Source organism: Cervus canadensis, chromosome 31, assembly GCF_019320065.1.
Source record: "Cervus canadensis isolate Bull #8, Minnesota chromosome 31, ASM1932006v1, whole genome shotgun sequence".
Lineage (NCBI taxonomy): Eukaryota > Metazoa > Chordata > Mammalia > Artiodactyla > Cervidae > Cervus > Cervus canadensis.
In genome coordinates, this window is record NC_057416.1 from 13,851,388 (window position 1) to 13,864,638 (window position 13,251).

A 13,251-nucleotide genomic window follows, 5' to 3' on the forward strand; every position below is an offset into this window, starting at 1 on the left:
GAGTGTATTCACCTGGGAAATAAACTGAATTACTGTAAATGAAGTTTTAGTCACATACTTCATTATGAATACTTTAGCAGTGGGAGAATTAGTATAAATGTATTACAAGAGGCCCTGAAAGGAATGATATTAAGAAAACATTGCCAAATACTAGAACATTACTAAATATTAGAAGTGCAACATACATGTCAGAAAACACAAAATACTGTTGAAACTATTCTCAGAACAGAGGGAGAAGTTGGAGTTGGGGAATAAAAATTGACTTGTGATTAGACAAAAAGGAAGCTAGGAGAACTGGGCTGGAGAGAACCTTGGGAGGCAGGCTTCAGTGTGTGTGTGTGTGAGTGTGTGTGTGTCTGTCTGTCTGTGCGTGCTCAGTCAAGTCTGACTCTTTGAGGTCACATGGGCTAGCCCACCAGGCTCCTCTGTCCATGGATTTTCCAGGCAAGAATACTGGAATGCGTTGTCATGCCCTTATCCAGTGTATCTTTCCAGCCCAGAGATCCAACCCTCATCTCCTGCAATGCAGGCAGATTCTTTACCACTAGCATGGAAGCCAGGAATCATGAAGCATGTGCCGACTGTCCAGCTGCCCCAGGGACTGGGTGGTAAAGTGTCAGTAGATGAGCAAGTCTAGCCGTAAACCCAGGGAAACCAAGGCTGCTTAGGTTGGCTTTCTGGGTCATCTCTGCAGCCCCGTTCTCACTGCCTTCTCTCACTAGAGTTACTCTCAAACACTCAGCCAGCCTTTTTTCTAGCCTGACCACCTTTAGTTATAAAATCGGTATAAAAAATGGTTAAACAATCTTTCCTGTGCAAATCTAGGAAATAAAAGCGCTCTTAAGCCTGCTATTTTAAAATGCAACAAATATTTTTCTCTGGGGCTTGGGAATTGTTACAAAAATAGTTATGGTCCCTGTGTGAAAAGGGGTTTTCATGTTTAACTATATACATACAATAATAATAGCTTCCCCACCAGGAGTTGAAAGCACTTCTAACGTGGTGATATGTTCTCCCAGGATGTAGGGATAAGGAATATGACAGCCCAAAACCAGAATGCCAGATGCTTTCCTGTTCACTTCCTCCGCTTTTGTCGTTCACCCCTGCTGCTTGAATAGTCTAAGCTCCAGCTGTCTTTCGACCCAGCTGTTAAAATTTTAAAACCGTGCAAAGAACATAACGTATTTTGAACTTCTCTCTCTCTTTCGCTTTTTTTTCTGTTGACATGCATGGTTTCCTCAGTCTAGTAAGTGTTAAATTGGTTTTATATTGTGACTGTGACTTTTATATATACTTCTGTGGTCACACTAATATTTTTACAAAACCAGAAAAAATTTTTCCTGATACTGTAAGTGTGAACCTCCACATGGTTATTTCTAGCCAGTTATTTGTTTTATATTAGTCAATTCACATCTGATTGGATTCTGTAGTTTATTTTCTTCATTAAGTAATTGGTGGACTTTATTAAAGGTTAGTTTCATAAAGTCAGGGCTTCCCTGGTGGCTCAGAGGTTAAAGCATCTGCCTCCAGTGCAGGCAACCTGGGTTCGATCCCTGGGTCGGGAAGATCCCCTGGAGAAGGAAATGGCAACTCACTCCAGTATTCTTGCCTGGAGAATCCCATGGACGGAGGAGCTTGGTAGGCTACAGTCCATGGGGTCGTAAAGAGTCGGACACGGCTGAGCCACTTCACTTCACTTCACTTCACTTCACTTCACTTCACTTCATAAAGTCAGTTCTCATCTAGGAGACTAGTTGTCTCCTAACTGTCTAAATGGAGGAGACTTATCCATGTGTGAAGCAGATTAAATTAATACTCAGAATCTATCTAGCAATAAGGAGCAGTAGCACTTATATTGAAAACACAGTTGTATTAAAAGTTGCCCCATCTCTTCAGTGAAATTGTATTCTTTTCCTAGGCATATCTGTTATAAAATTTATGTTGATAGAATTTTATTTCTGTTTCTTGGTTTATAATTTTCATGTGGATTGAATCTAACTCTGAGAGAATGAAATTTCTTAGTCTGTTATGAGTCAAATTTGAAGTCTATGGATAATATGCCTTTTTTTCCCCTGACAGTGTCATAATATTCCTACCCTCTCTTAATCTTCTAGGGTGATTCTGTTTTTCCTTCCAGAAAATATGTCATTTGCTCATGAATTTATGTCATTGTAAAGTTTTCTGCTAGCATTCAAGAGTATGTTTATCAACATAAAGTTCTAGATATGCGTTGCTAAAGGAACATGGGGATTTTGCCTTCAAATGCTTTAGTATATGTTACTCTGTCACTTAAGAGAAACTAATGTGTCTGTTTTCTGCATACATAAATTACAACATAGTTGAAACTAGTGAAGAAGGAAACTACTAGTTATTTCTATTTCTTTGTAAAAACTAGGCCAAAGCTTGCTGGCTTTAAAAACAATTTTTTGGGCAGTTCTTTGGATCTCTCACCTAAACTCACTCAGGCTTACTCGAGCATTGAGTTCAGGTGATGATTTAAGATGGCTTAACTCCCATATCTGATAGTGGTGCTGGCTAATGACTGGGGTACCTTGGTCCCAGGGTCCCAGGGAGAAACTGTGAGGCTTGAGCTATAGCGTGAGGTTCTCAGAGCAGGACTCCAGGCTCGCCAAATCCCATGCGTAAGCACTTACTAAACTTCTACTTGCTTCACATTTGTCGGTGTGACCTTGGCCAAAATCAGTCACGTGGCCAAGGCCAGCGTCTATACGGGCGTGGGCTTAGGTAGCAGCTCTTGATAGGAGGGATGCCAGAGAATGTGTCCCTGTTTTTTCTCTACGCTGGCAGCGTTTCCCCTCTTCTAAAATCCTGTCCTTTTTCCTTTGTGAGTAAACCATAATCCATCCCAAATTGGGAAAGTATTGCCTGACCCCCTTACCTTGGTATGGCTAACATGGAAGCCTTGAATTCAAAGAAAAACATATGTCATTAATAAATGGGTTACAATGCAATCATTTCGATTTACTAATCACAAAAATAGAGTTATTAAATTAACAGAGATGAAGATTGATTTGGGGCTTCCCTGGTGGCTCAGATGCTAAAGAATCTGCCTGCAATGCAGGAGACTGGGGTTCGAGCCCTGGGTCAGGAATATCCCCTGGAGAAGGAGCCTACCAACCTCAGTATTCTTGCCTGGAGAATTCCATGAACAGAGGAGCCTGGTGGGCTAAAGTCCATGGGGTCTTTTTAAAAATCATGCTTATGATTACCATACATCCCAAACCAAAACTAACCAATATTGTAATTTCTTATTCATACACTGGGTTATCCTCCCAGCTATAGGTGTTTGAGGAGAAAAGCAGTGGGCACAAAAGGAAAAGGGAGCTAAGAATTGTACAGTGGTGCCTTAGAAATGAATTCTGCACTCGGAAATAATAGCACAGGAATGCCACCCACCATGTGGGCCAGGTAGATAGCACTTGATGTAACAAAATGGTTATAGTAAAAACCATACTGATGCAAAACAAACAAACAAACACATATTTACATGATGTAATTTGCAAAACATTTTCATGTTGCATGTGTCCTCAACATAACCACCTAAAGATCATGTTGCGTCCCCTTTTTGCAGCTGATTACAATTTAGAGAACTTCAGGTCTCCTGCATTGCAGGCGGATTCTTTACCATCTGAGCCAGCAGGGAAGCTGGCGAACTTCATTAACGGTTCAAAACTGTAGCACTGTCAGATGAAAGAGCCAGGATCTAAAGATTTCTGATACCCACTCCTGTCCTTGTTTTACATTAAAACTTCATGTAAAACACGCTGTGGAAGCAGATAGAGAAATAAGCAGAAATGAATTTTGAAGTTTTACAAGACAAAATATATTCTAAACGCGGAAATTGACGTCCTTGTTTGTTTGTTTTAGTTGTAATTGATAGAAGTCGTACATGGGACAGGATTTAGTCTTCCCACACTCCTGATCCAATGAAGAGAAAATGGGAAGCAACGCTGAAGCAGATTGAAGAACGAGCGTCCCAATATGAGAGGAGACCGTTGACCTCAGCGTACAGACCGAGGTTGTCCAAGCCGGAAGAACCACCTTCCATTTGGAAACTGTTTCATCGGCAGACTCAGGCTTTTAATTTTGTTAAAAGCTGTAAAGAGGTAATTTTACTCATCTTTTTCTTTAGGGCTACTATAACTTAAGATTTCCAAAAAGACTCTGTTGGCTGTCTTCATTTCAGGCCACATATTTTACCAGAAGAATTTAATTGCAGTCTTTTTATACTATTTAGGAAAAATATCCCTATGAGTCATTAACCATTTACTTTATATTAATAATGAAAAAGGGTGACATATCCGGTGCCAAATAGTTTAAAAAATTTGTAATGACATAGAAATGAAGCTATGCTTAGAGGAAAAATGACTATTCGTGGACTGAAAAATAATAGTATGAGTTTAAGAGTAAAACTAAAATAATACCCACAGAAATATCAGCAAGGAGAGTGAGTGGTGTGTGGGGTTTTAAGGATGAAATTAGGGATCAGAGATTTGAATTTGAACAATGGCAAATGAAAATGTCTCAAATGTCATAGCTTAGCATTGATAAGCCCTAGAACTTAAATCATCCTACCAAAGCACCCATGTTTTTTTTTCTTTCTTCTGTCCCCTTTGTGTTTTGGAGTAGTAGAGTGGATTTGTCATAATTTCCAACACATTAGGAAAGGGGGAGGAAGAAATGCTTGCTACATGCTGGCCTTACAAAGGGAGTGGTACTCAGAAATAAACAAGCAGCTGTGTATTGCACATCGATTGTTTGTTTGTTGGGCCCTGTTGGGAATATAAAGAAGTATAATGAAAAGATGAATGTATCCAGCATAAATGAAATATATTGTGATTCCACTCATTAATGATATATAAAAATATGCTAAAAGTTTTTAAGGAGGAGGACCTTCTTTCCCTAGTAACTTGTTAAAGTTAAGCATTTTAAAACTTCCTTAAGCTTTTGAGATTAACATATAAATATATTTTTTAAGTGGTTCCCTTATGTTTTTGTATGTTCTAGGGAATTTATTAATTTTAGCCCAAATTATAATAGTGTTCAGGTAGTTTTAAAAATTACATAAATTAGTAAGTAAAATTACAATAGGAAGTCAAACAAATGATTACGAAATATTTATTTTTTTTCTTTTTAGTCTGGATGTTCTGTTTGCGCCTTAAACATGTATTACCTGAGTGACTAAATATAAGTAAAAACAAATAATTAGATTTTGACTGGCATTGATTTAGTGATTCATTTTCTTGTTTTTAATAATAGAAATGTTCCAGTTTTTGAAAATTTGAATGGTAAAATTCTATATGAACACTTAATAGCTATAGTTGATTTTGAATTTGCATTTTTACTAACATTTGATATTTTTGATTTTATAAAGGAAGTTCATGTGTTTGCTTTGGAATGCAGAGTGGGTGATGGACAGCGTATTTACCTCGTAACAACCTATGCTCAACTTTGGTTTTACTATAAATCCCGGTAAGTAGCTTTTAAAAGAGAGCACGTTGAAGTTACATTTCCTTCATCTGGAAATGCTTGTGAAGTTAAATCAGGCTGCCTGGCCTCTCATAGTTCTCAATCACCAGTTAATTACCCCTTTACTATTGGAATTAATTCTGAAGTTTCCTTGTGATAAGGAACACTGAATCTCACCAGGTGCTAGGAGAGAGAATTTGTGTGTGTGTGGAAATGCCTGTACTACGTGATGACACAACTCCCCCATCACTTTTTTTGTTCAAATTAGTATAAATGTTTTATTTGCATACAATGTCACCAAGTAGTTTATCAATCAATTCAGCATCTGTTCTTAGTAACCCATATTAAAGGCATACATCTTTTTTCAGATTACTCAAATGACACCTTTATTTTTAGCTAATTTTCATTTATGGATGCCTTTCAATTTTCTATCACCTGGACAGAGCCATGATTTCTGTCAGTTTTTTCCATTTCTGGCATCTGTTGTAGAGATCTCTGCAAATAGATAAATCTGTATATATGTCTTCCCCTGGCTAACTTCACACCTTTTTCTCCCCTGAGCATTCTTAACATTTAAGGCCAGAGGCAGGGCCAGACTCTGAGAGGAGAGTGGGCCCGTTATTTTTATTGCTGCTTCTGTTTTACCTTTCCCTTCTTAAAGTCATACCCCTCTTGGTACCACTGAGAATGAAATTGCAAATGTGAGCATTGAAAGCTCCTTGAAGCCAGATGATTCAGAATGTGTGTAAGCAGTTTTTAAAATATTCTTAATGAAAATATGAAAGTTAAAAATTTTCATTAAAAATTTCATGGACTCCCAAGTATATGTGATTCCAGGATCCCAGTTTGAGAAAGTTCTGTTCTCCAACAAAATTTGCTTCATGGTAATATCAAAAGCAAATATAAAAGTGATGTCTGATATCAAAATCATCTGTGAATAAATAACAGTATGAAGTTAAACTGTATTTTTGTTAAGTAATGTTACAGAATGTGATTATTATATCTTGTTTGATGGAGACTCTTGATACTGTGATCCATAAACTTGGGGTCAGCAGTTCATTTTATCTTGTCTTCACTATGTCATAGTTATATGTCATTAAATCACAGTTAATATGCTATCTTGAGATACAAGAGCAGCTTCTATGCTTTAAAAAGAATGAGATATAAGCCTAACCATCTTGAATTATTCAATTCAGAAGAAATCTCTTACACTGCTATGAAGTCATTCCTGAAAATGCTGTGTGCAAGCTTTATTTTGATTTGGAATTTAACAAACTTGCCAATCCAGGAGCTGATGGGAAAAAGATGGTTGCATTACTCATTGAGGTAAATTTCAGACTCAGGTTTTTCTCCGTATATCTACTTGTATATCTTTCCCTCATTCAGTCATTAAAAGAATTAAACGAATCCAGACCATGTAACATATAGGTTCAATGTTTCTCCTCCTTTTTCTTGTTACTCGTACTTTTGACTTTCATTTCTTAATAGCACTCCTCAAAGTAAACGTCTGAAAAGGAGGAAGTTTCAGTTTATGTCTGTATATTTCATAATATTACTGTATCCAATTAAAAACAACTGAGAGAAGTGGCAGTTTGGGAATTTTCTGTTTCTTATATATTCTTTTACATTACAGTTGATTCTGAGTATTAAGTAATTTTTACAGTAAAAATTGAGTTCTGAAATAAACTTCAAGAAAATTCAGATGAAAATAGTATGAGAATTTTTGAGCTGACAGAAATTTTGGAAACTCTTCTTACATCATCATAAGTGAAGAAGCCAAAGGCTAGAGAGACTTAATTCCAGTTCCAGGTCCAACAACTAGTTACTGGCAAAACCTAGTCTCAGTTCAGTTCAGTTCAGTCGCTCAGTCGTGTCTGACTCTGCGACCCCATGAATCGCAGCACGCCAGGCCTCCCTGTCCATCACCAACTCCTGGAGTTTACTCAAACCCATGTCTCTCAAGTTGGTGATGCCATCCAGCCATCTCATCTTCATCTGTCGTCCCCTTCTTCTCCTGCCCCCAATCCCTCCCAGCATCAGGGTCTTTTCCAATGACTCAACTCTTCGCATGAGGTGGCCAAAGTACTGGAGTTTCAGCTTCAGCATCAGTCCTTCCAATGAACACCCAGGACTGATCTCCTTTAGGATGGACTGGTTGGATCTCCAAGGGACTCTCAAGAGTCTCCTCCAACACCACAGTTCAAAAGCATCAATTTTTCGGCTCTCAGCTTTCTTCACAGTCCAACTCTCATATCCATGCATGACCACTGGAAAAACCATAGCCTTGACCAGATGGACCTTTGTTGGCAAAGTAATGTCTCTGCTTTTTAATATGCTATCTAGGTTGGTCATAACTTTCCTTCCAAGGAGTAAGTGTCTTTTAATTTCATGGCTGCAATCACCATCTGCAGTGATTTTGGAGCCCAAAAATAAAAGTCTGACACTGTTTCCACTGTCTCCCCCATCTATTTCCCATGAAGTGATGGGACCAGATGCCATGATCTTAGTTTTCTGAATGTTGAGCTTTAAGCCAGCTTTTTCACTGTCCTTTCACTTTCATCAAGAGGCTTTTTAGTTCCTCTTCACTTTCTGCCATAAGGGTGGTGTCATCTGTATATCTGAGGTTATTGATATTTCTCTGGAAATCTTGATTCCAGCTTGTGCTTCTTCCAGCCCAGCGTTTCTCATGATGTACTCTGCATATAAGTTAAATAAGCAGGGTGACAATATACAGCCTTGACGTACTCCTTTTCCTATTTGGAACCAGCCTGTTGTTCCATGTCCAGTTCTAACTGTTGCTTCCTGACCTGCATACAGGTTTCTCAAGAGGCAGGTCAGGTGGTCTGGTGTTCTCATCTCTTTCAGAATTTTCCAGTTTATTGTGATCCACACAGTCAAAGGCTTTGGCATAGTCAGTAAAGCAGAAATAGATGTTTTTCTGGAACTCTCTTGTTTTTCAATGATCCAGCAGATGTTGGCAATTTGATCTCTGGTTCCTCTGCCTTTTCTAAAACCAGCTTGAACATCTGGAATTTCATGGTTCATGTATTGCTCAAGCCTGGCTTGGAGAATTTTGAGCATTACTTTACTAGCGTGTGAGATGAGTGCAATTGTGCGGTAGTTTGAGCATTCTTTGGGATTGCCTTTCTTAGGGATTGGAATGAAAACTGACCTTTTCCAGTCCTGTGGCCACTGCTGAGTTTTCTAAATTTGCTGGCATATTGAGCGCAGCACTTTCACTGCATCATCTTTTAGGATTTGAAATAGCTCAACTGGAATTCCATCACCTCCACTAGTTTTGTTCATAGTGATGCTTCCGAAGGCCCATTTGACATCACATTCTAGGATGTCTGCCTCTAGGTGAGTGATCATACCATTGTGATTATCTGGGTTGTGAAGATCTTTTTTGTACAGTTCCTCTGTGTATTCTTGCCACCTCTTCTTAATATCTTCTGCTTCTGTTAGGTCCATACCATTTCTTTCCTTTATCAAACCCATCTTTGCATGAAATGTTCCTTTGGTATCTCTAATTTTCTTGAAGAGATCTCTAGTCTTTCCCATTCTGTTGTTTTCCTCTATTTCTTTGCATTGATCACTGAGGAAGGCTTTCTTATCTCTCCTTGCTATTCTTTGGAACTCTGCGTTCAAATGGGAATATCTTTCCTTTTCTCCTTTGCTTTCACTTCTCTTCACAGCTATTTGTAAGGCCTCCTCAGATGACCATTTTTGCCTTTTTGCATTTCTTTTCCATAGGGATGGTCTTGATCCCTGTCTCCTGTACAGTGTCACAAATCTCCATCCATAGTTCATCAGGCACTGTATCAGATCTAGTCCCTTAAATCTATTTCTCACTTCCACTATATAGACATAAGGGATTTGATTTAGGTCATACCTGAATGGTCTAGTGGTTTTCCCTACTTTCTTCGATTTAAGTCAATTTGGTAGTAAGGAGTTCATGATGGCCATGAAAAGATACCCCTTATCCAAGGTAAGGAGCAGCGGCTACACTTTGCTGGAGCAGCCGTGAAGAGATACCCCATGTCCAAGGTAAGAGAAACCCAAGTAAGATGGTAGGTGTTGCGAGAGGGCATCAGAGGGCAGACACACTAAAACCATAATCACAGAAAACTAGCCAATCTGATCACACGCACCACAGCCTTGTCTAACTCAATGAAACTAAGCCATGCCATGTGGGGCCACCTAAGACGGTTGGGTCATGGTGGAGAGGTCTGACAGAATGTGGTCCTCTGGAGAAGGGAATGGCAAACCACTTCAGTATTCTTGCCTTGAGAACCCCATGAACAGTATGAGAAGGCAAAATGATAGGATACTGAAAGAGGAACTTCCCAGGTTGGTAGGTGCCCAATATGCTACTGGAGATCAGTGGAGAAATAATTCCAGAAAGAAGGAAGGGTTGGAGCCAAAGCAAAAAAACTTGGTCTAGAAACATAATTATCATTTATTTTTAACAAAGAAAAAGTATAGTTCTAGTGTTTATTTTTGATTTAGCAATGTCAACTAGGAAGTTAGTAATAAGAAGAATGTGGGCTTGTGCAACTAAGCCCTATTAGGTTCATTTATAAAATCTTTTAAGATTGTACTGGTTAAGGTGTACTGTATTAACTGTTATTTGGCCTCAGAGTAGGTATTAACATTAACTATTTTTTGTTTTAGATGTTAACTGTAGATGACTCATCATGTTAGAAATACATCCAAATTAAAATGTTTTTGATTAAGAATATCTGCTGATTATGATCGATGTCTACATGTTTTATTATGTTTATTTGAAAAAGATATGAAAATCCTGTTAAAAAAAAATCATGTTAGCTTTCTCCTGGCTTTGAAGCAAAAAAAGTACACATAAGTTCCCCTAGCCCTCCCAACAAACAGCAAAAAAGTTATGTTTTTCTTGAGGTAGCTATTGGACTCTTAAAAATAAATTTAAATGTTTTATTTCATTATAATTGTTATGTTTAATTTTTAACCTTAATTACATTTTAAATAATTGATAAACACTGACTCTCTTCTGATGTATGATACACACTTCTACTACCTAAGGAAGGATTTATTAAATCGTCTCTGGCGAACAAGGAATTAAGATACAAAAGAAATACTTCATTGTATTAGAAACTAGAAACATATCCTTAAAGGAATCAATACTAGTGCAAATCCTATTTTTAATAATGATTAATAAATATTGGTATGGCAAAGATCATGTAGGTATTTAACTTTTTTTCCTTCTCATTCTTTATAATCTTACACAAATTAGTCTTAAACCACTAATCTTTTACATTAGCAAAAGTTGGAAAAAGTAGAGATCTGAATTTAAAATTATACAGCATTTTTATATAACACATTTATCATGTTGGTAGAAAAATTATTAGGATTATTTTACTTATATGATCTTTTAAATGATTATATTGAAATTAATTTCATTTATTGGTTACTTTGTAACAAGCTTACAATCCAATAAGTACTTTTCCTTTAGAGTCTCTGTGAGGAGGTATAAGTTAGATTAACTGTTACAATAGATTGTTAATAAATAACTGGCTAGTCATAACTAGTGATAATATGTAATGCCCTTTGATTCAGTAACTTAACTGACAGTTTCAGTAAGCAATTTCTGCCAAAGGGAGTGAATTCTGGTGCTTAAAGTGTTTTATAAAACTGTTGATAGGTAACATCGCTCAAATAATCATTTATTTTTAACGTCTGGATTTTACAATTTAAATGTTGAAATAAAAACTTTTAAAGTTGAGTTATAGTTAAGTTACAGCATTATGTTAGTTTCAGGTGTACAATATAGTGATTTAAAACTTTTATAGATTATAAATTTTATTTAAAATTTAACTTGGAAAAGAGAACTTAAGGGAATTATGAGTATTTTTATTACCTCAGAATTATTTTCTGTAGAGCTCGACTTTATTAATTTATCTAAATCCTTTCAGTGTTTACTGTTGTCAATGTGGCTCGGCATTGAGAATACAATGGTTAGCCCAAAGAGGTGTGATTTCCGCTTTCGTAGAGTTCATCGTGTAATGGAGGATAATAAGTTAGGATAGATGTACTGCCATAATAAAGACCTAAAACTAAAATGGCATAAACGAGATAGAAAGTTATTTCCCTCTCATGTAACTCCTGGATGTGACTCCCTTGTATTAGAGATGAGGCTTGTTGCTTTGCTGTTCCTAAGATGCCTTTATTTATATTGTCCAAGAGGGCTCACCACCCCTTTGTCTGCATTTTAGTCCATAGAACAGGGGAAAGGGTGAGCATGCCCCTCAGCTTTCAGATTGTAATGTAGAAGCGGAATATTTTCCTTCAGCTCACATCCTGTTGGCCAGAACTTGGTCATGTGGCCCCCACATTACTGCAAGGGAGTCTGGGAAACGTGGTCCTTTTTCTGGATGATATTGTATCTATCCATAATCAGGGTTCTGTGACTACAGAAGCAGGAGAGAACGGATAGTGAGAAATATTCTCTGTAATATAGAGGAAACTTATCAAAAATTTCACACAAATTAACATAAAATAGCAGCTGCGTAAGTGCTACAACTCGAGGTAGAGTATATGGGGGAATCTGATGTAGATAAGGAAATTGAGGCGGCCTTCTCAAAAAATTTACTGAAGGAGAGTAGGACCAGAGAGCCTGGTGGGAGATGGCATGCTGTAATAATAGCAAAATAACATTAATAAACACAGTTTATTGCTTAACTATTAGGTATCTAGGGCTTCCCTCAGAGCTCACTTGGTAAAGAATCTGCCTGCAGTGCGGGAGACCTGGGTTCCATTCCTGGGTCGGGAAGATCCCCTGGAGAAGGAAATGGCAACCCACTCCAGTATTGCCTGGAGAATCCCATGGACGGAAGAGCCTGGCCGGCTCTGGTGACCACAGGGTCTCAAAAGTCAGACACGACTTAGCAACTAAAGCACCACCACCCTTAGGTGTCTGATCCCAAGATAACCCTGCATGGTGGTTCTTAGCATGTCCGTTTTGCAGAAGAGAAGACAGGCTTCATAAGCGACCCATCCTATGACCGCACAGCCACGCTTTTACGCAGTTATATGTACCAAGCGCTGGGCCAACGCTTTACTCTCATTCTTCTCTTTGCTTCTTACAGCAACCCGAAAAGTTGGGTTCTGTCATTATCCCATTTTGCAGCTGAGGAATGTTAGGTTTGGACTTGACTAAAGTGACAGATCTGTTAAGTGGCAAAGCTAGAACTCAAACAGGTCTTTCTGATTTCTTATTTATTTATTTATTGAAGGATAATTGCTTTACAGAATTTTGTTGTTTTCTGTCAAACCTCAACATGAATCAGCCACAGGTATCCATATATCCCTCCCTTCTGAACCTCCCTCCCCCTCCCTCCCCACCCCACCCCTCTGGGTTGACACAGAGCCCCTGTGTGAGTTTCCTGAGCCATAGAGCAAATTCCCGTTGGCTGTCTATTTTACACATGGTAATGTAAGTTTCCATGTTACTCTTTCCATACATCTCACCCTCTCCTCCCCTCTCCCCATGTCCATAAGTCTATTCTCTATGTCTGTTTCTCCATTGCTGCCCTGTAAATAAATTCTTCAGTACCATTTTTCTAGATTCTGTATGTGTGCATTAGAATATGATATTTATCTTTCTCTTTCTGACTTACTTCACTCTGTAGAATAGGTTCTAGGTTCATCCACCTCATTAGAACTGACTCAAAGGCATTCCTACTTATGGCTGAGTAATATTCCATTGTGTATATGTACCACCACTTC

The 13,251-nt window shown here is 38.1% G+C and overlaps 1 protein-coding gene across 5 annotated transcripts in view; it reads left to right on the forward strand.

The window, feature by feature from the left end:
* The window catches only part of PRIMPOL (primase and DNA directed polymerase), a 52,842-nt gene that overhangs the window by 2,115 nt on the left and 37,476 nt on the right, over positions 1 to 13,251 (forward strand). For 4 of the 5 annotated variants that reach the window (XM_043454238.1, XM_043454240.1, XM_043454239.1 and 1 more), the window contains exons 2-4: positions 3,889 to 4,127; positions 5,396 to 5,493; positions 6,687 to 6,816. In XM_043454238.1, the coding sequence (XP_043310173.1) occupies positions 3,948 to 4,127; positions 5,396 to 5,493; positions 6,687 to 6,816 (408 nt within the window). In that variant the 5' untranslated portion in view covers positions 3,889 to 3,947. The remainder of the gene's footprint in view (positions 1 to 3,888; positions 4,128 to 5,395; positions 5,494 to 6,686; positions 6,817 to 13,251) is intronic. The other variant, XM_043454241.1, reaches the window with a different exon arrangement.